Source organism: Brachycentrus maculatus, unplaced genomic scaffold (genome assembly GCF_059751285.1).
Source record: "Brachycentrus maculatus isolate JH-2025_06_01 unplaced genomic scaffold, ASM5975128v1 h1tg000139l, whole genome shotgun sequence".
NCBI classification, from domain to species: domain Eukaryota; kingdom Metazoa; phylum Arthropoda; class Insecta; order Trichoptera; family Brachycentridae; genus Brachycentrus; species Brachycentrus maculatus.
This window is the reverse complement of record NW_028280892.1, coordinates 1,894,789-1,919,762: the sequence shown is the minus strand read 5'-3', so window position 1 is coordinate 1,919,762 and position 24,974 is coordinate 1,894,789. Positions and strand designations below refer to the sequence as shown.

Here is a 24,974-nt window from a genome sequence, read left to right as displayed (position 1 = left end):
ATGGAAAACATAAAAATTGTGCGTTCAGATGACACATTAAACAATGTTCAAATAATTAAATCGAGTGATTCAAATAACAAAACAACACCTAATATAATAAGAGAAAGGGATGTTTTAAGGATAAACTCTGCTAAAAATGATGTGAACAATACTGTGAAAATAGAGGAAGAAGTCAAAAGTGTCAAAAATGGACAGTTGGAAAAAGTGAAAGAAAAATTCGATGTTGTAGTCAGAGGGTCTGATCAAAATGGTTCAATCGAAGACGATCCAATCATATCTAGACTGTCCACATTCAAGAGTGAGCCAAGTATGGATTCAAAAACGTGGACTAAGCTGTCTTGGCTGATAGAGCTGTTCGATCATCACAAATGGGAAAGAAGACACTATACCAATGTTTCCATGAACTGTTCGAGTGACATGACTGACTACCTTGATTCTCTGAAGCTAGGAAAGATGTGGGCAGCTAAAAGTAAGTACCAGTTTTTCCTTAATTTTTTTGTAAAGTTGTTATCCCTAATTTTCGAGTCTACCTCCACTGTATTTTTCCCAATTCTAAACTTTATATTGTACTTGCCTTTTCTTATTTATTTATAATTTATTTTTTAAATCATAATATGAATTTTAAACATTTGTTTATTTGTTTAATACTGTAAAAAATATAACATTTTAATTTATGAACTAGACAATTTTACTAATAGAGTATCTTATATTTACTAGTAATGCTGTGCCTCTCCAAAAAAGAGACTAAGCTCTTGTGCTTAGAGAATAACTGACGCTCAATGTTTATTTATTGTACTTAATTAAGGATATAATAGTTTCACATTCGTTTGAAAATGCCATTACGAGTCGAAACAATTGTCACAAAATATATTTTATGTATTTTATTAAATAATAAAATATAATTAAGGGACTAAAAATTAGGGTATTATTTTACATTTAATATAAACATAGATATAATATCTTGAATGTTTTTTGCAGATGCTTTGTGGCACATTTAATAAACCTTATGAAATAAACAACTTTGTTTTTAATAACTTTTTAATTGGCACACTTTTTCTCCAACCGCTTTCGACAAGAACCTTGTCATCATCGGAGCGCGCGGAAGTTTCTGGCATGTTAGTACATGTTAAACCCTGATGATGATAGGGTGCTTGTTGAAACCAGTTGGAGAAAAAGTATACCAATAAAAAAGTGGTTGACAACAAAGTTGTTTATTTTATAAACAGATAAACTTTATAGTCGGTTTTCTTTTCCATTTTTTATGTTTTTTTTCGATTTCAGTATAATAAGCTTTTCTTCATTTTACATGTACATTTTTAGTACATGGTTAATATCTTTAAAAAAATATATTTGTCTTCCTCTGCTTCTATTATCAACCATATTCGCCTCATTTTCGATCTTGATGAAATTTGTTATAAACTGTCCTTTCTTCGCTCATTCAATCCACATGTCTAAACCATCTCAACACACCTGTCTTAATTTTATCTATAACGCTCATCTCGGCCTTGCATTATTTCCTTATATTACCATTCGAACATCTATCAAACATTCATCCTTCTTTTGCCAACTCTGTGCTTTACTTCCATCTACAGTAATGATAGTAGTCAATATAATATTCGAACCCAGGCAGCATTAAACATAAACTATGTTGGTCCATCCGTTAAAACAAGTTTTACGCAAAAAAAACTTTTCATCCCTTGCGCCAAAGATATGTAATTTGCTGCCCGAAAACATTAAGAATTCCAGTAGTGATCATGTCTTTAAGAAAACTGTCCGTCGATGGTTGCTTCTCGTTAGAAGGGACAAGGTAGAAAGTGCTTTAATTAAAGTCCAGGTGCAATTATTTTATTGTAAAACCTTTGTACTGTAAATTGTTATTGTTTCTATTGTATGTATTGTAATATATATATTCTAATAATTAAAAAATATTGTATTAACATGTCGCTCACTCCTTTCAAGAACGTCATAAATCAAAAATCGTAAATTTTCAGTTGTGCGTGTTTTCGGAATGCCCAGAAAATGTACTATATCCCAGCTAAAGAGGCATATTTTTAACTTAATATTTACCCGCTACAGGGCAGAAAGTGTTGTTTTTGCGTTTTGAAGAAATGGTATTGTTTAATTATTTTTTTAAATATACTTAATATTTTTCAAATGGAGAAAAAAACCTTCAGGTTTTACCTAAAAAGATCTGTTGCACAGTAAAAAGTTCAATAAGTGGCTAATAATTTATTTTTAATACATTGTAATATATTTTTAAACTTTAAAAACGTTCTCCTGAAAAATCAAGTTTTTTGATTTATGACGTTCTTGAAAGGAGTGAGCGATGTAAGTATTTCGGTTCAACACAGGCCATGCCTAAAGAGTCGTAATACATATAGTTTAAAAAAATTCATGTATCTATGAAATAAATAAATAAATGATAATGTATACAATAAGTGGTATTAACCAAATTGATGTTATATTTTGAATCTCATTATTTTACTGCTGAAAAAACTCTGTCATACAATTTGAAGGACAGATTTCACTAGCATTTGGTTAATATCATTTCTTGGTAAAATTAAATTACCCTCACGCTTTGTTTTAAAAACCTTTTGTCTATAATGTGATAAGTTTATCTATCATCTTGGTATTTTAATTACTCGGCATCACGATAAACGTGCGATGGTTGAGTTTTATCCCTCCAAAGTATGTCAATGGTCTCTGAGTACGAAGCCACAATGCGGTTTTACATATCCAAGTTTTTATTTATTGATTTGGCTTTGTGGAAAAAAATGGTTATCATTTTTTTTTATTTATTTAGAAATTTAAGAAAACTTTAACATAAATACATTTACAATACCGAATAAAAAATAAAACAGGTAATTGTAATATATTGCAATTATGAAATTTTACAAATGGCTCACTCCTTTCAATTATATCATTACATTTCAACCAGCGGGGATGAATGAAATGAGTCACCATTGAATTAAAATAAAATCTTAACGCATTTATCCCTATAAAATTCATTTTGATAACGCCATACCTATCTCAAAGTTATAGGAGGGTTTACTGCATACAGAGTTTTGTCCGCCTCCGTAGTGTAATGGTCAGCATTTTGGAGGTACCGGGTTCGATTCCCAAGGGGGGTAAAATAAATATAAGTGATTTTTTCACTGTAATATTTATTCAATATTACCATGGACTGGTACCTGAAGCGGATCACTTTTCCTTCATGTGTAAACGATCAAGATAACACTGTGCTTATATGACACAGTGCCCTATGCACCATTGAGGTGCGGATAAGGATTTAATTTTTATTATTTTATTACTGCTACATGTGCATATATATATACACGCGAAATGGATTGATAGCAATTTCAGTCACCAGCCGCCTCTGACTCCTAATATATTTGCAAATTGGACAACGTTTTAACCGTATTAACAATTTTTATTACAAATAAACTCACAATATTGGAAAATATTTTATGTGTCTGGGGAAAAAACGAATAGACATATGTCTTATTCGTTTGCAGACAGTTCGGCACCTAACATAATAAAACTTGCATTTTATTTCATAAAAATATTATTTTTATAACGAGTTATATGACTTTAAAAATACAGTTTAATAAAATATACCAAGTGAATCCAGTAACGAATTAAAAACTTTTACTTAAGTAAAAATTTAGTAAAAAAAAAATTATTTAAGTTTTTCTTGGTCAATACCAGTTTTTTAGAAATATTTATTAGTTGCCTAAGAAAATTCTCCTTGGCTATTTATCACAAGGATTTATACAAAAGCGTATTCAGTTTACATAAAAATGATAGAGGATGTTTATAGTAAATAAAAAATTATAGTGCATGTGACCCCTAACAACAAAACAATAGAGACAATACAATAGAAGGATTTAATAATAGATTTAATATCCTATTTCAATCAAGAATCGTCACAAAGCTCATGTATTAGTCTTTTTTATCTTGTAATATTTTAAATACCACTAAATCAAAAAGATTATTTTGCCCTAATGCCTCTAAAAATATTATTCAACAAGTTTGTTTTTAGTCAAAAATTAAATTAAATTAATTATCACATGTGTTGAAATAAAATTAAACTGCGATTTATCGTACATTGGGACTTAAATAATTGCAATTTTCTTATAATAGTGCCCAAGGCCGCTTATCAATCTGACATAGGGAGCGTTAGATTTTGTTAGTAAATTGCTGTGTGTATAAAACAGTATCAGTGTAATAAGATAATGTTTGTCATTTAGATTTATACTGTAAATTGAAAGGATTATGTAACGCAGTAAGTATTTACCATTTAAATATTAACCCACAAACGCCAAAACGAAAAACATATATATATATATATATATATATATATATATATATATATATATATATATATATATATATATATATATATATTTATATATATATATATATATATATATATATATATATATATATATATATATATATATATATATATATATATATATATATATATATATATATATATATATATATATATATATATATATATATATATATATATATATATATATATATATATATATATATATATATATATATATATATAGATATATTTAAAAATTTAAAAATTAAATTAAATAATAATAAAGTATAAAATACTGTATACAAATAAAGATCTTTTATACGAATAAAACGAATAAAATATAAAATAATATTTGAAAAGTACATCAAAAACATGTTTAACCATTTTACATTTTTAACATTCAGATAAAAAATAAATTCATTATGGTAATTAATATCTATCCATTTAAAATTTTTATTTTACTTGGTAAATACTACTGTTACTCAAAATCTATTGTGATTACACCCTGTCTGATAATGATGCAGAATGCATCGAAAAGGGTATAAGAAACAGTGATATTTACCTAATAAAAAAGGACCCTATATCGTGATTGTCATAAAATTTGTAATGCGGATGTAAAAGGGTTAAAATTTAATAATAATACTTAACTTGCAATAAATCCTGTTCGACCAAACACGGATTTTAGTTTTATATAATAGCCGATATCTTTGCATAGTATAAAATAAGTATAAAGTGAAAGGTTTTCAACATGATATACAAATTACATAATTGATTGAATTGACAGAAAACATGACCACTTTTTAAATGTTTATGTTCTTACCTTATCTATCATAACCGGTAAGTTTTGAACCAAATATGCGTGTTTTAATTTACCTGCGACTATTTTTACCTTTTAAAGGTAAAAACATATTTTTGAGTGTGTCAAAACTTCACAAATCTGCATTATCTCCAATTAGGAATTATTTTAAAAAAATTGACCTATCAACATAGATGAAGTATAATAACGAAGTCAAGGAATTTACTGAGCTTACGACCATCAAAGGCTCCTTTAAGTGACCACTTTACACGCGTGTAACATTCACCAATCCTACCCATGATTGACAACCACACTTCTCAAATTATTGGAAGTTAAAATTCAATTTGAACAATATATTTGGCAGTTTTAACTATCACAAATATAACAATAACAATCCTTTAAGAATGGCTAATTTCATAGTTATTTTTTTATTTATTTATACTATTTAGATTGTGCGTATTTATATAATTACTTGCACAAGACTAGAGTGCAATGCATTTCACAATGACATAAATGCATTCAACCTCGCGCGGTCACTATGGTTTCTTAAGTCATTACAGATCATTGAACCATTTTATATTGAATATAACTTCGGTTACGTCATTTGTATATATATACATATATATGTATATATATATATATATATATATATATATATATATATATATATATATATATATATATATATATATTTGTATATATGTATTTATATATAAATATATATATATATATATATATATATATAGAAATATACCTATATATATATATATATATATATATATATATATATATATATATATATATATATATATATATATATATATATATATATATATATATATATATATATATATATATATAGGTATATTTCTTAAATTTCCTTAAGTCACGTGTGACAGATGAAAACATGTTTTAACTGCAATGGCAGGGCCATCTCTTGAATGTTTAAGTTACTCACGCTGGGAATATAGTTATTACATTATTAAGCTTAAAAGTGGTACCATTCCAGTGTTTTATTTTTATGCTTAAACCATCACATTATTCCACAAAGTCAATTAGAAATAAATAAATAATTTTACTGTATTCGTCTTTATTTTCAGTGTCTGATGCCTCCGGGCGCTACAATGGCCAGTTTTTCTTTGGCAACGACTTCTGGTTAGGCTCCTCCGGGTTATGCAGAGAGCTGCAGGTCGACTTGGGCTCCAATGAAATTCCACCATTTCCAACAGGATTTAACGTGGCAAGGATACAGATATCATTTGGAGACTCAACCCCCCAGGTGAGAATATATGTTAGTAAAATAAAACTACAAATTTATTTGTTGGAAAATATTTCCAAAATTAAAAGCGGTTAATGGATTGAATTCTACTTTATTTACATATCGCTCACTCCTTTCAAGAACGTCATAAATAAAAAAAAAAAGATTTTTCAGGAGAGCGTTTTTAAAGTTTAAAAATATTACACAATGTATTAAAAATAAATGTCAAGCCACTTATTGAATTTTTTACTGTGCAACACATCTTTTTAGTTAAAACCTGAAGGTTTTTTCTCCATTTTAAAAATATTTAATATATTTTTAAAAATAATGAAAAAATACATTTTCTTCAAAATGCAAAAACAACACTTTTTGCCCTGTAGCGGGTAAATATTAAGTTAAAAATATGCTTCTTTTGCTGGGATATAGTACATTTTCTGGGCATTCTGAAAACATGCATAACTGAAAATTGACGATTTTTGATTTATGACGTTCTTGAAAGGAGTGAGCGATATGTGACATGTGACGCGTTTCGTCTAATTAGGATATTATCAAACACTCCATATATCCAGTGTTTGATAATATCCTTATAAGACGAAACGCGTCACAAATCATATATTTAAATAAAGTAAAATTCAATCCATTAACTGTGTTTAATTTTGGATATATCAACCAACAATTTAATGTAGAACATTTCTGCAGTTAAAATAAATAAACAAATTTGTTGTTGAAAGTTTTTATATTTGGTAGATACTTTTAGTTTTTAACTTAGTTTTTCGGTAAAGTAGTTGAAAACAAAGTTTCAGTTTTATTGTAATGATTTAGCACCTGCATAAACCATTCAAGAAAAAAATGTAACTTAACTTAATTTATCCACGTTTGATATATAAAACGTGGTTAAATAATAAAAAATAGCGTTTCACACTTAAAATAATTATAAAGATTTAATATAAAAGTGGTATATTACATATTTTTTTAAATATAATTTATATTTGGATCACTGACTTTGTGATTTTCCATTTTATAATTAAAATGTTACTTTGTTTTTAAATCACTATAAATATTTTATTGTAACTATAATGTCGACCGGGTTCGAAGCTACCCGCTAGACTTTATTAAGACTGATTATAATACAATTATAATAAAATATTTAAAGTGATTTTTAAACAAAGTTACATATTAATTATTATTTTTTTGTTTTACCAGTGGATGACTTTTTTAATTAAAAAATTAAAAGAATATATTTCTTCACACACATGACCAAATGATGCGATCTATTTCAGATCTATCTCCCTCCAAGTAAATATAATAAATGGTTATCGATCATTGGCAGAAACCACACTTTTTTTAGATTCGCACCATATGAGAAATGATATATACGCACACGTTATTCTTCAATATAATATCCCTTACGATTTGTTCAAGGATCCGTGAAATATGATGAATCAATTCCAAGGATTCTCGGAACCATCCTTCATTTTTCTTTGTGGAGAATTTTTCTTAGGAGCAAATTGATTACCTCGGAAGGACCAACTTTGTCAAAATAGATTTTCTAAGACCACATCTTTTCAATGCACCCGTATAATTCGAATTCAGTTAAAACCCACATTAAAACCGAATAGACTACATTCATTGTATCAGTAATTAAAAAGTAAATAACTAAGGGTTTAAATAAAATAGGGTTCAAATCGAATATTTGTTGTTTATATTAGCACTTTTAATCTAATTCAATTTCTTATATCTATTATATTCTTGCCAGTGCCCTTTATTATAACTTAAAATAAAAATGTCCACCTACACACAGGTTCTTTTTTGTTTTAATATTAAATATTTTCGTATTTGTAATTATAATATATTGTGAAATGCATAATTATTTAAAATAAAGAAAAAATAATAATGAAATAATGAGAAACGTCAATGTTAAAAATTTAAAAAGAGAATATCTCGATTAAACATTTATTATTTGAAGAACAATTTAAAAAAAAAAATAATACTATTTTTTTAAAAATAAGCAAATCAAGTGATACAATATTATATGATATTTTAAATGTTAAAAATGCTAATTTTAAAATGAAGTCACAATGGTAATATATTGTAATTCTGATGGTGATTTTTTTCTTTAAATAGAGCCTACAGTAAGTCCTTCACTTATGTGATTACGACATACGTGAATTCATACTTACACGATTTAAAAAATAAATAAAAAATATCAAGTCCTTTGTTTACATAAACTTTTGTGTTAATGGGATAGTTAAAGAGAGAGAAAGAGAGAAACAACACTGGTACTCTTCCTCTCCTTCTTCACTGTCCACAGGATGGGATTGACTAAGTCATACATTAGATTTCTTGCTTGTTAGTTTCGTGTGTGTTGCTCTTGCGAATCTTTCCACATATTCATTAAAAAAATAACCCACAAAGCCTTTAAAAGCTTGTCCGTAAATAGAATACTTAGGATTGGAAATGTTAAAGTGAAAAACACATCACAAACATCCATATTATAAAAAATTGTAAAAGAAAAACACTTGTGTTTTTACAACTTGAGAAAAACGGAATATTTGTTTTTATTTTTTTTATTTCATCATGTCTCACCACAAAGTGAATGTGAATGCTGAAACAATAAATAAAAAATCCCCATTATATATTCATTTAAATTTTATTTCATTTATTACACGCCACTGTTAGATAGGTACTGCATACATCTATCTTTTGAATGTATGCAGGATATTTCATGTAAATTGAATCTACTTGTGGTCTATATGTACATACAGAATCGACATTCTAACCCTAGATGGAGCTCAACACGAATTTCTCCAATTCACTTAACAAATTTAAATTGGTTCTACCTCGAGAACAATTCAACTTTGTATTCTTGATAAACCAATTTAGTTAAACGAATATATAATATATATATATATATATATATATATATATATATATATATATATATATATATATATATATATATATATATATATATATATATATATATATATATATATATATATATATATATATATATATATATATATTTATGTATATATATATAAATATATATATAATGCTCACTCCTTTCAACAACGTCATATTTTAAAAAAACCTAATTTTTCAGGAGATCGTTTTTAAAGTTTAAAGATATAATACAATGTATTAAAAATAAATATCAAGCCACTTATTGAACTTTTACTGTGCTACAGATCTTTTTAGGTAAAAAGTGAATGTTTTCTCTCAATTTGAAAAATATTTAGTTTTTTTTTAAAAAATAATTGAACAATACCTTTTCTTCAAAATGCAAAAACAACACTTTCTGCCCTGTAGCGGGTAAATATTAAGTTAAAAATAGGCCTCTTTCGCTGGGATATAATACATTTTCTGGGCATTCCGAAAACACGCACAACTAAACATTGACATTTTTCATATATGACGTTGTTGAAAGGAGTGAGCGATATATTATAAGTGTCTCAACTTGAGAAGAAGCATCTGTACATAATATTTTTATACGAAAATAGGCTTGGTTAAGTGATCACTTTACACACGTGTAACATTCACCAATTCTATCCATGATTGACAACCATACAAATATTTTTTGGCACTCCCAGATACTACGAGAACGTTGATCAATTTCGTGAAGCAGTATGTGTGAGTTTACAGCAGCCATCTATGTTGGAATTAGGAAACCTTCTTCTGAGCAGAGACTTTTTTTATTTGTATGCGAGGTCCGAATTCTAGATTATATTCACATACTTGAAACCCCCCCTGAAAGCATACGACAGGTCGTAAGCCCCATAAATGTCTACCTTACAGACTTCCATAACCTTTTTCATCCATGTTGAAATATCAAAACAATAACTCCTAAGTGGGGATTATCCAGATTTGTGAACAAGTATTTGGACACACTCAAAATGTTGTATATATGTACATACATATATCGTAGTCATAATACAGGAGAAAGTGACCAAGTGCATTGTTTTACAAAAACGTGATCGTTGACTATTTGATATTTTACTAGCTTAATATTGCCCTAAAAAAATCCCAAAGGATTTTAAACTTGAAAGCACAATATATTGACTAGTTAAAAATGACTAACTGCATTGATGTTCATTTTCTTGCCACGCAATAGTGACTTAAATGGCCCTCCTGAACATTTTACGTTTTATTAGTTGGTTACTTTCTCCTGTACGAATACGATATGTTTATATGATAAAAGCTCTTCCTGTCCATTTTATCCTGGCTGTATGGATAAAAGGTCAATGGGGCATCTAAAAAGAAGAAAAAACATAATGTAAATCTCGTGAGATATTTTAGTTTTTGCTTTATGGGGTTGGCCGAGTGCCCAAGGCCCTCCTTTAGATGGCATGATAAGAAATAATCTACATAAATTTTCCACGTCAGACTGTCGACGTCAAATTCATACACCCTGTCGAATCTAGAAAAAAGTTGATGGATTATCGTGTAATAATTTTAGCCAAGACTTAAAAATGTGTAGATTTTTTGGAAACTTTACGTCGTTTTTATTGAATTTCACAAAATGTTAATTTTTTACAGCCTCGTTGAAATCAAATACAGGGTGTAGCGATGGGTTTTGATGGATTTTAATGTGGTTTTATGGACATACTAACGAAACAACTACAATTCATACACTTTATGGAAACATACAACCACAAGATCTAAAACACCTGGCGTTAAGTACAGTTGTCGGCAAACTTATTAGCTTAATATCTAAATATTCAAAACAAAAAACCCTTATCCGCACCCCAATGGTGCATAGGGCACTGCGTCATATAAACGCAGTGTTATCTTGATCGTTTACACATGAAGGAAAGGTGATCAGCCCTCCGCTTCAGGTACCAGTCCAGGGTAATATTGAATAAATATGACAGTGAAAAAATCACTTTTATTTATTTTACCCCCCTTGGGAATCGAACCCGGGACCTCCAGAACGGTAGCCGAGCGTGCTGACCATTACACTACGGAGGCGGACATAAATATTCAGATTTCTTAAAATAATTAACATTATTACCTAGTTAAAATGGTACTGATTTCAATTACATAATGTTATGTAATAATAATAAATAATATAATAAAACCCTTATCCGCACCCCAATGGTGCATAGGGCACTGAGTCATATAAACGCATGATCATTGATCTATGAAGGAAAGGTGATTAGCCCTCCGCTTCAGGTACCAGTCCATGGTAATTTTGAATAAATTATTCAAATGAAATAAGTTATGTAATGTAAAATAAAATGAAACATTTATATTGTATTAATTCTTGAAACCTGCATATATTGTATACGCAATGGTCATAGGATCGTTAATGGTAAGGTTTTCCATACATTTATGAACCATGACTGGTTGTTGCGTCATAAGTTGTATTATTTTACATACTGGAAGATGCCTGAAAGCATGATTTAATGCATTCATAAATTAATAGTCAAGGTGGGTAAAAATGAAGCAGATCTCATCATTCGGCCATGTTTAATTTGATTGCATGTCGTAAACAATTTTCATTCATATAATTTTGTTATCAATTATTGTAATATGATCTCGATTGTTTTATCAGTACATATCGTAGTCGAACAGGAGAAAGTGACCAACTAACAAAACGTAAAATATTCAAGAGGGCCATTTAAGTCACTTTTGCTTGGCAGGAAAACAAACATCAATGCAGTTAATCATTTTTACCAAGTCAATATATTATACTTACAAAATCCTTTGGGATGTTTTCAGGGCAAGCTAGTAAGATATCAAATACAGTGAAACCTCTATCTATCGTTCTCAACAAGTCAATATATTATACTTCCAAGTTTAAAATCCTTTTTTAAGGCAATATTAAGCTAGTAAGATATCGAATAGTCAACAATCACGTTTTTGTAAAAAATGCACTTGGTCACTTTCTCCTGTATGACTACGATATATCAATAATAACACTCTTAAAACCATCAATACCTATTGCGCCACCCTGTACTTCCTAAAAACAATTTTAGGTCAAAAATAATTTGAAGGTTTTTGGTATTTAGGTTAAGTGCTAAAGTTTTTAATGGACGGATAATAAATAAACCATTTAAAAAATCATTTGACCTTTGACACACTCACGTTAAGGCGGTTGATTTATTTTATCGTCATATTGAAAATAATTTCGTAGGTTAAGTCTTATCTAAGGTTTTCTTATCTTTGAAGTTGTGCGGTGGTCCATTTTTCTAGAAAACCTATTCGTGTTTGCGAAGAAACTTTGTACTTTGTTGTTTAATGAAGACGAATTAAATCTGAATCACAGTGCAACGCGTTTAGAAAGGGTATGAAGCAGAAAAATTTGAACATAAACTTAACACTTTGGCTACTAAAATCCAATATATTGACTTTCGGTACTCAAGCTAGAAATACCGGATCCGTTAGATATAACTTCTTGATCTATAAAAGTATCGAGATTAATTTTGGACAGTATGTTAGAGATTTCTTCAGGGTTATGCAAAATTTTTCGATTCATATCATGTTTTTTTTTCTCTTAATAAGCCTTCGATGTTTATAATTTAAATGATCATTTTTATCTTGCAATTAGTAATAATTTTACAAAAAATGAAGTCACAAAAATATTTAAAAGAGAAATAAGAAAAATAAAGCACATTAAACCAAATATGTTGAAATTGTTTACGCGAAAGGGAAGTTGTGTAAAGCTGTGATATTATAAAAAAAGATACGTTTTTACGAGTCAAGGTTTTTCAAAAATATGCAATAAATTGATACAAATATAACACATAAATTGCATGGCTTATTTTTTATTACACGCACCCCTACTCTATTTCTTTCAACACCGGATGTCGTCAATTAGGTAGAGTCGATTGATTCTTAGTATTATGTGAAAATAAAACAATAGCACCCAGTGTTTATAAATTATCGAACACATTTTAATTTTGAACTATAATATTTATGTTAAAAATTCGGTATTTCTGGCATAGTAAACCTAAAAGTCCTGGTAACCAAAGGGTTAAACATTTTTTGAAACTTTTGCTATAATGTTTATAGTAACTTGCAACTTTGAAGCAGTATCTTCCAATCAACAGTCTACGGTGGTTTGAGCTTTGCGTTTCAAAAACGTAAAGATACTAAAACTTTACGTATAAAAAGTGATGAAACAAAACTACTATACGTAGACAGAAGCCAACACCTGAAGCCTAATAATTTCTAACTAACTTAACTAACTAACTATCACGCTGCTATCCGTACCCATCTCCTTATTTATAGAACAATTTTATTTTATTTATTTATTTTATTTTATTCAATTTTATTTTAGTTATTAATCAGACCTGACGATGAAAGCTTAGATTCCGAAACTAGTAGCCACTAATAAAACTCAAGTGGTATAAAAACAAGTGTTTCCTTAATCATTTTAATCCATACATCAGCGTTTGAATATATCTCTAATTTCGCTATTTTATAGTTGGTTATATATAGGTAATAAACTGAGAGTCTTGCATTCCACTACGTCACTGTTGTCGCCAAATCACTGTTGCCAACTTGACGGCTTGGTAGGTCCGCTGTCCATTTAGGTACCTGCCCTCGTGACCACAGCTTGTTTTATTTTATTTTTTAGATTCGCACGCTTCTGATGGGTTTATGCATGCCCTTGTCATGCAGATCAGGTGATCTGGAGTCCATCCTGAGATCGGGAGCGCAGGAAGCCGAAGAGGTCGCGGCACGTAAGATTGCAGTACAACCGAGAGATGGTGCCAATACTACAGGAGAAAGTCCACACCTAAAGGTCCTGATTGTCAGGCCGGTACCGGGACCTTACAACATGTGGATGGATATAAAATTTTACATAGTAGGGTAGGTTTTTCACATTTTATTACAAATAATTTTATAACGTATTTCGTTTTCATTCTGTTCAGAAATAATAGAACGCCGCACCAATCACCAACCTCTACTTTATTCATACATCTCATACATACTCGCCGATTATTCCTTTTACTATCGTGACAATGCCTAAATCGCTCACTCCTTTCAAGAACGTCATAAATCAAAAAACTAGATTTTTCATTGGAACGTTTTAAAAGTTTAAAATATAACACAATGGATAAAAAATAACTATCAAGCCAGTTATTGAGATATTGAGATATTATTATATGTGCTACAGATCTTTTAAGGTTAAACCTGAAGGTTTTTTATCCATTTGAAAAATATTAAGTACATTAAAAAAAATAATTAAACAATACCTTTTCTTCAAAATGCAAAAACAACACTTTCTGCCCTGTAGCGGGTAAATATCAAGTTAAAAATATGCCTCTTTTGCTGGGATGTAGTACATTTTCTGGGCATTCCTAAAACATGCACAACTAATTGACGATTTTTTATTTATGACGATCTTGGAAGGAGTGAGCGAAATGTTTGAATTATTCATCATCATTGATCATTATTGATCATTATCGATCATCCCACGTTTTCATCAATCTTTTCATGCCTCTGTTATCAACTGCATTCGTCTCAATCACTTTGTTTTACGATTCTTTCTTCACTCGTTTGATTCACATGCCCAAACCATATCGACACACCTTAACACGTTAAACGCCAATAATAAAACTTGTAAATTTTTATATTCACAAAAAAAACTTTTTTGTGATATACGTATTAAACTGAATACATTTTACTATTATTTTAATAATATAATGTATTCAATTTATTTCATTTTGTGATTTGATGAAGGGTTCCATAGTTATAGCATTTTGATCATCTCTTGAACATCTTTGAAAACCTCTTGATAGAGGTCACTGGTGCCCCCCATGGCGTTTAACGTGTTAATTTTTATCGATAATGCTTAACTCCGAATGCAGTCCAAATGCGTTCTCTCAGACGAATATTTGGCAAAATGATGTATGATAGATGTTCGGATATCACTCACTCCTTTCAACAACGTCATATATAATAAATCGTCATTTTTCAGTTGTGTATGTTTTCGGAATGCCCAGAAAATGTACTAAATATATCCCAGCAAAAGCGGCATATTTTTAACTTAATATTTACCCGCTACAGGGCAGAAAGTGTTGTTTTTGCATTTTGAAGAAAAGGTATTGTTTCATTATTTTTTTTTAATAAACAAAAAAAAAATCAAATGACGAAAAAACATTCAGGTTTTACCTAAAAAGATCTGTTAGTAGTAAAAGTAAAAGTCGTAGTAAAAAGTTCAATAAATGGCTTGATATTTATTTTTAATACATTGATCTTTAAATTTTCAAATCTCCTGAAAAATCAAGATATATGACGTTGTTGAAAGGAGTGAGCGATATGAGGAATGAATGCGGGACTGAGATAAGAATGATGCTAAGTCAGATTGGTGTGGCGTTCTATTCTCTCTGCCTATAGGTAATAATAACAATATTTTTTTATATTTGTGTGTGTATTTTTCAGGGGAGCCGGTGTATCAGCCGTTCTTCTTATACTAGTAGCGTCAGCTTACGAAGGATATATCAATCGATATAACGCTGTCAATCACATTCCTAAAAATGGAGACGTCGAAAAGGATAACAACAATATGACCGGAGGAAATAATTGCAACAGCGGTAACGGTAATGTCACCCATAACGGTAACGGAAATGGACATCCGGCCAACATGTCATGTGGAAAGGATGTTGGGAAGACGAAAAAAGGAACGGGTAAGAAATTTTCCCTTTATTAAAACAATTGAATACCTCACAACATTTTGGGCGTGTCCAAATCCTGCTTCTCTGTTTTAAATTTTCACAAACATGAAGCAGACTACGGATGTCTGGGTATTTACAGGGCTTATGACCTGTCATAGGCTGATCACTTTACACACGTGTAACATTCACCATTCAACCCATGATTGGATTTCTCCACAATTTTTACATTTTGACATTTCGACATAGACGATGGCTGTTTAAGTGATCACATAATACACATTTAACATTGAACATTCTACCCATGATTGACATTCACACTCCTCTATTTTTTTTAAATTATTTTTATTATACATATCGTAGTCATACAGGAGAAAGTGCATTTTTTACAAAAACGTGATTATTGACTATTAAATATCTAATTAACTAACTAACTAACCATCACGCCACTTCCCCGCAGGGGTAGGCAGAGAGAATCGAACGCCACACCACACTGTCTTTGCAAACATTCTTTTCCTCTTCTACATTCATGCATCTCCTCATATATACTCGACGATTATTACGACTCCTGACCCGGGCACTTTCAAGTATTTGACATACCTGATTGTGCCAAGTTTTTCTCGGTCTTCCTCTGCTTCTTTTTCCAACTACGCCAATCCTTTTTAACTGATCTGGATTTTTCTCTACTTGAAATTTTCACATCAATGTGCAGGAATATGGTAGTCTGGGTATTTACAGGGCCTATGGTAGGCTGGTTAACTGATCACTATACACAGTGTAACATTCTCCATTCTACCCACGATAGACAACCACACTACTAAAGTTTTTGGAACTCATACATACATTATTATTATTTTTTGACATCTCATCAAAGATGAAGAAGAATATGGAAGTCTGGGCATTTACGGGGCTGACGACAGTCATAGGCTGGTTAAAGTGATCACTTTACACACGTGTAACATTTACAAATTCTACCCATTATTGACAACCACACAACTCAAATTCTTGGAAGTTCTATTTAGAAACCTTGTTCTTGAATCACTAGAACTTCACTAGAGACACCTATTGGTGAGATGTATAGAAGCTTTTTATCATAGTGATCAACCTAAAAACCGAATTATGTAACGAATTCTTTTAAAGGCAAGAAAGACATCACTAACACAATATCTGCTTTAAAATATTAATTCTCTAAAATATGGCCATGTCAATAAATTCTACCTTTCCAAGAAAATAAATATAAGGGTACATACCTACATCCCCCATCAGCTACTGTTGTCTCCCATAAATTATTGCTGCACGTATTAAAACTGTCACTTAGAATTGTATAGCTGCATAAGGACCTTAGTCCATTTGATCTTCACATTCGTTTGATAATGCCCTAACAAGGCGAAACAATTGTCACAGTATAATTTTTTATGCGTTTTTGTTAATAAAATACTACTTAGTAGACTCAAAAAATCTGTGTTTGATTTAAAATTAATACATAAATTAAAATGGAGTTCTACAAATTAAACGCCAAATCAATAAATAAATAACATAATATCTTTTGCAGGAATTACTCGTACATAATCAGTATTCACCTATGTACTTCTAAATTTTCACTAATATATTTTCTAATATATTTTTCTCTTTATAAAGAATTATGTTATTTTCAAGGTCCTTTATCTCAAATACTTCTTTCATTTTCCGCCCTTTCAAATGCTGAGAAGATTATGAAAACTGAAGAGTCCTCCGAGGATGCTATCAACTGTATTCATGGACTCAGGTGAGGCCAATTGTAGTTCATCATAAAAGGTAAAATAGACAGTCAAAGAAGTGTGAGCAAAAGATCTTCTGGCTCCGGAATATACGAGATTGAACGAAGATCCAGATCACCGGTGTTTAGAGCTACCCGAGACAAGGAAAATTACTCTCAAGTGACCTGATATGACGCACACATAAGAATCTTAGCTATGACATAATTACTATGCTTTTGTTGAAAAAAAACCGAGTCACAAAATTGTTTAATGTATAAGGGTTTGAAAATGTATTATGAGATGACTGAATGTGTGAAGAATGAAAAGAGTCTGATATAATTTAAAAATAAATGTTTTGTTTACTGTAAGAAGATGTAAATATATATATATATATATATATATATATATATATATATATATATATATATATATATATATATATATATATATATATATATATATATATATATATATATATATATATATATATATATATATATATATATATATGTATATATATATATATATATATATTTATATATATATATATATATATATATATATATATATGTACATATATATATATACATATATATATATTTATATATATATATATATATATATATATATATATATATATATATATATATATATATATATATATATATATATATATATATACATATATATATATTTATATATATATATATATATATATATATATATATATATATATATATATATATATATATATATATATGATGTAAATTAAGTGTAAAAAATAGTTTATATTAGTGTAATATAAGCTAATTAAAGAAATAAATAATAATGAAAAAAATATTTCTTTTTCTTCCAATATGTCTCCTAAATTTGTTTTCTAGGTTTCTCTCACTCGCTTGGGTCATCATGGTGCACACATATCTGCAGGTGTTTGCAGTAGCTGATAACAAGACACTCAGAACTGTGATCGAGAGGAATTTTTTGTACCAGACAGTTGGTAATGCCTCATACTCGGTGGATACCTTCTTCTTCATCAGGTCTGTTGAATTCACCACACGTCATCACTTGTAACCTCATCTGTAAATTCACCTGTAACATCACTTGTAACATAACCTGCATCTCTTGTAAAATAGGCCTTTCTCCCAAAAAGTCGGGCGTCTGTTTATATAGAATGGGGCACCTCTCTTATAAAGTGGGGCATCCCTTTTATAAAGTGGGGTGTGTTCTTATAAAGTGTGATATTTCTCATATAAAGTGAGTATCTCTCTTCTAAAGTGGAACAACTCTCCCAAAATGTGGAGCATCCATCTTATAATGTGGGCATCTCTCTTATAATGTGGGGTATGTCTCCTGAAATGTGGGGTATCTCTAGGATAAAGTGAACCATCTCTCTTATAAGTAGGGCATCTCTCGTAAAAAGTGGGGCATCTCTCGGATAAAGTGGAGTATCTCTCTTATAAAGTGGAGCATCTCTTTTATAAAGTAGGACATTTATTTTATAAAGTGGGGTAAATCTCACGAGTGAAGTATTTTCTTGATTAGTCTTAATCCTCACGAAAAGTAAGATAAATATTTTTAAATCCTTATATTAGGGAAGAACTTTATACAATTTATTAAATATATATCTTCACAATTGGGTACGTTTTCCGAAAACTGAGACATCCATCCCTTTTACTGAATACTTACCTTTTTTGGTACAAACACCTCTCTAAATAAATAAGAAATACATAATTCATCACACATTTTTTTGAAGGTGAAAAGAACCATTTTTTTCTATATTTTAAACTTGAAACAAGCTATTTTTTATCCAACTTTATTTTTTTTCAGTGGCCTCTTAGTAACATTTCTTTACTATAAGTCACTAGAAGCCAAGAAAAATGCGATAATCGCCAGGAAACATGCCAAAATCGCCTCTCAGAGCGCTTCAAACAATACGAACGGAGGTCAATTTGGCATCACGTCAAACGGAGACAGTTCAAAAATTCAAATGCACCAATACGGTTACGTCAACCACGGAATGACGTCACAGACCCATACGCCAATTGGGCGGAGTAATTCAAACCAGCCAATCGTGAATTCAGAACAAACCCAAGCAGCCAATACGGTGTTTACGCGCCAAACGTGCTCAAAAGAAATTAAAGACAATGTGTTTGAATTTATTTTATTGCTCTTCTATCGGGTCGTTCGTCTCACTCCAGCGTATTTGTTCGTCATTGGTTTGAATGAGTTGGCACTAAGATACAGCCACAATAACTCTGTATTTGAACCGAATATACTTGATCATATTACTTGTGACAAGTATTGGTGGAGAAATATTTTATATATTAATAATTTGTTCCCACAGTCTGAGATGTGCATGATTTGGTCATGGTATATGGCAAACGATACACAATTTTACGTAATTGGAATAACTTTGTTATTAATTTCAAAACGGTAAGATTTTTTGTTATTTTTTTTCTTCATACATATATTAGTAAAATACTCTTGTTTTTTATATCCATCTTTCTTTTTTCCTTTTTATATTTTTATTTATAATTTTTAAATTGCAGTACCTCAAATTTTATTGAAGTAACTCAATAACAAATAATTAGTTAAAATGATAAAAAATATATACTACAAAGCACAATTAAGTATTTAATAAAATTAGGTGTGTTGACCTGTGAATCAAATGACTGAAGAAAGAATAGTAAAAAAAATGTATGGAGCGAAAGTGGTTGGTTATAGAAACAGAAGAAGACCGAGCCAAACTTGTCATGATCAAGTATTTCAAATACCAGAAAGTGGTCAGGTCTGGTGTCACATGTCGAAATTGTCTCAACACATCTTTATTTGTTTTATCGATAATGCTTATCTTAGTTTTGCATTCATTCCTTATTTCACCATTCAAACCTCTATCGTACACCGTTTTGCAACACATTTGTCTGAAAGATCGCATTTTGACTAAATTGTGTATACTTTTATCCTTTTATTACTAACTCCATGCTTCACATCCATATAACTTATAGGATATATTATGAAAATCCTACATAATATGTTTTCCTTTAAAAACGGTTAAGTTTATTGTAATCAAAGTACCATGTTTCCAAGATTATGCAGACACGTTTTGTACCTTTCAGGCACTTCAAAGTATCGGCTAGCATTCTTCTGGCATTGCTAGTCAGTTCATGGTTTACGACAGGGTATATTTCCATTGCCAACAACTATAGGGCCAAAATCCAAGAACCCTTTGAGATGTTTGACCAGCTTTATGATAAACCGTGGTCAAGACTGGGACCTTATTTAGTTGGTAAGTGTTGTGTACTAAGGCGGTGGAAGACTTCTTCTTATTTTTCTTTTTCTAGATCCTAAAAATCTGTTTGTGCCTCCGCTTGTAGCTCTTGGGATGTTGACTCCCAACTGTCTTTCCACCTTTTTGGAGGTCTGCCTGGGGGTCTGCGTCCTTCAGGGATTCCTTGAAGGGCGATACGTGGAAGTCTGTCCTGTGACATTCTGTTTACATGATCATTCTAGTAACGCCTCGTCCTCACCTCATAGTAGAAGACCATCAGTAATAACTCTCTAGTACTTCGACTTTAGTTTATTATTAATCAGTATTACTAGCTAGCTCTGTGACTGGTTTCTAGGAGAGACGAATCAAGAATCCGCTTGCCAGACTAAGCAGGTATATACATGATTGCGACTATGTTGTTGAGAAATTGCTGAAATGCGAATGCTAAGATGGTCAGCTAGAGTGTCCTTTAGAGATAAAATAAAGAATTCACGTACCTATTCAATAAAAGATATCAATAAAAGAATAGAGGAAAGGCAAAAAGACACAATAAACTCATATTTACTGTTTCATGAGATTGATCGATGTAATATATCTAGAAGTTCTGAAAATTGAGTAGTGTGATTGTTAATCATGGATAAAATGGTTAAAGTGATCACTTAACCAGTCTTTGACAGGATATAAGCCCTGTAAATACCCACATATCCATATTCTTCTTCATATATTGAGACGTCATAAATGTTTTATTTTTATATTTATATCATCGTTGTTCCACAAAGTTGAGCAATTGAGATGGTATGTGCACATAGGACGTAGAGAACCTGAACATATTGTAAACCAGGCGATCTCAATGGATCTTCCTCGAAAGACATCTAGAGGAAGACCAAAAAAATCATGAGTGCTACAGAAAGATAAAATGATTCGAAAGCACGGCCTATGTTACCTTGTATACGATAGAAGTACCTACAACCTGATGATAAGAGGAGCTGATTCTTATAGTCTACAAAGATGATAAGTTGGGATGAAGCAAGGAAGAAGAAGGGCTAACTAAAATATGCTGTTAGCTATAAATTTGAGCTAATTAGCATGTTATGATTTTCAGGTATGATAACTGGTTGCTACTTGTGGCGAAGACGCAATAATCTAACCCTTTCCACATGGGTGGTGGCCATAGGGTGGCCATGCGCTCTTGCGACGATGGGTTCCATAGTATACGGCATGCGTCACGGCCACCTCGAGCTGTGGCCCACTGCCTTCTACGTCAGTATTGGACATACAGGTTAGTAGAATGAAGATAATAAGTTAGTCAGAGAAAGATTATAGGTAAGTAAGAGAAAGATTACAGGAAAGTAAGATAAATATTACAGATTATTTAGAAGAAGATTACAGGTTAGTTAGAAAATGATTAAAGGTTAGTAAAAAGAAGATTACACACAGGTTAGTAAGCTACTTTAGCTACTTAACAGTAATTTCGTCACGCTAAGGTCTTAGTCGCTGGTGAAGATCGTGGATCAAGGATCGTGAAGGAAGAGAAAGATTTTGCCGTGTGCGATGGTTTTATTAAACTCTCGCGTTCTGCATACAGGGCTACTAACCTGGTGGGTTTATCAGTGTAACCTTAAGAGATTGGTTGTTTGTTCGGGTATCTACTCGTGACTGAGTCACCGCACAAGTATTCCTTATTCTATCTATTTGATTTTGATATTTCGAAATCTATAAACATTGATGTCTCCGTTCCCAGCATGGAGTGCCGCCACCGCCTGGATCGTCATCTGCTGCGTGTCGCATCGCGGGGGGATTGTATCTCGGGTGCTCGGCTACAGAGGCCTGCTGCCTCTGAGCCGGCTGGCGTACTGCGCCTACCTCGTGCACCCCACCATCATGATGCTCTCCTCGTACCAGATGGACGGACCGGTCCACCTGCATAACGGCATCGTGGTAATGAACACAACATGGTCTGCCTCAAACAACACATAATCTGCCTCAAACTTTGAAACTTGCCGCTTAGAGGCAGACAGGCGTGCTTGATTTATTTATCTTTACAACAAACTTTGAGGCGGAGTGTGCAAGCCAAACATAAACTGCCTCAAACTTTGTAACTTACCGTTTAGAGGCAGAAATGCTTACTTGATTTATTTGTCTTTAAATCAAACTTTGAGATGTAGTGTGCTAGCAGCTAAGGTTCATATGAAATAAAAATTATATTAAATGCAATGAAAAAATGAAAATAGGAAGAAAAAAAATATTAAATGAAGTAACAGAAAACTCGAAATAAAAATAAGTGATTTTTTAAAAAGTATGTACATAAATAAAAAACATCCACATTTTCATACATGAAAACGTGTTGAGTGATCGTATAAAAGCATGTGCTCGAATAGTTGATGATTGGAACTTTTTGTGTTGACATTGGTGGTCTTGTTTAAACTAGTTTTTATTTTATTTTTTTATTTAATAAAAATAAATGTTTGCATAGTTATGATATCCATAATTAACATACTCAAATTGTTATTCAAATAGTTGATTGGTTTTACCTTTTTTCAGCTCATCATATACGCTGGGAATACAGTGATGAGCTACCTGATGTCTTTTGCCATTTCCTTAGCGTTTGAAGCACCTGTTGTAAGATTATTAAAAATCGACTTCAGATCATCAAAAAAACAGTCATAGTTACAATTATGTAGGCTACTACAATTTAGGGAAGTCGTTGTAGTCGAAACTCATCAGACTTAAAAAAAATAACTTCAGATCATCAACAATAACAAAAAATAGTTGCAGTAATAATAATATAAAAAATAATGTTGGCCATGGACACGTTGCGCGTGGCAATAAGGATAGCCTGGAACGACTGGTTGTGATTGGAAGCCTGGATGGGAAGAGAGGGAGAGGAAGATCCCCCTACGATGGACCGATCAAGTTAAGGCATCAGAAGGCACCTCGGTGGTTGGAGCGCTGCGTGCAGCGCAGTCAAGGGATAACTGGAGAAGAGTCATTGCTTCCACAAGGGTCACAACCCTCAACAATGAGGAATACTAAACTTTTTCTGATTAATAAAGTCTTATCTTAAAATAACCACCCTTACGTCAAATTTTATGAAATATTTACACATATTATCTAAAAAAAAATAATTAAAATTTATGTTTTTAATGATATTATAAATGAAATATATAAAACCTGAAACTGAATATATAATACCGCCTCCATAGTGTAATGGTCAGCACGCTCGGCTACCGTTCTGGAGGTCCCGGGTTCGATTCCCAGGGGGGGGTTAAATAAATATAAGTGATTTTTTCACTGTAATATTTATTCAATATTACCCTGGATTGGTACCTGAAGTGGAGGGCTGATCACCTTTCCTTCATGTGTAAAACGATCAAGATAACACTGCGTTTATATGAAGCAGTGCCCTATGCACCATTGGGGTGCGGATAAGGGTTTTATTATTATTATATAATACCTGTCCTGACATATATAAAATAGAACCCATTCGGGGATCCAAAATAAATGATCTGAAAAAATACTTTATGGAAAGATATAAATATGTAGTGATTAGTCATATTTTCTTATTTTGTTTTTACCTTATGTTATTTATATTTTCTAATTTGTTATGTTTTTTTTCATTTTTTATATTTTCTCATTTGTTTATTTTAAATATGCTTCTTACCTTATGTTTTTCCCATTTATTTCTTTTAAATATGTTTCTTATGCCTATTCATAACACCTGTTTATTGTTTTTATATTTTGCCATGTATTACTTTTGGTAATTTAAGAAAATCTTTTTTGTAACTTTATTATTTGTGTTCCAGTCTTGTAAACCTTAATCCCATGTCCCAAAATGAGAAATAGAAATTACTCATCGGGAATATTATATATGACTTATGTATGTCATATATTTTGAAAAAATATATATAAAATAATAAATATAATTATTTAATTTATGTTTCTTAAAACTAA

General features: G+C 30.8%; 1 protein-coding gene across 1 annotated transcript; it reads left to right on the top strand.

Moving 5' to 3' along the window:
• Positions 1 to 24,974, top strand: LOC148309130 (uncharacterized). Its single transcript, XM_088260580.1, has 11 exons — positions 1 to 469; positions 6,236 to 6,414; positions 13,979 to 14,214; positions 15,790 to 16,034; positions 17,676 to 17,784; positions 18,637 to 18,792; positions 19,583 to 20,188; positions 20,872 to 21,041; positions 22,126 to 22,302; positions 22,765 to 22,961; positions 23,565 to 24,974. Exons 1-11 carry the CDS (start codon positions 1 to 3, stop codon positions 23,688 to 23,690), a joined length of 2,670 nt encoding a protein of 889 aa, XP_088116706.1. The 3' UTR covers positions 23,691 to 24,974.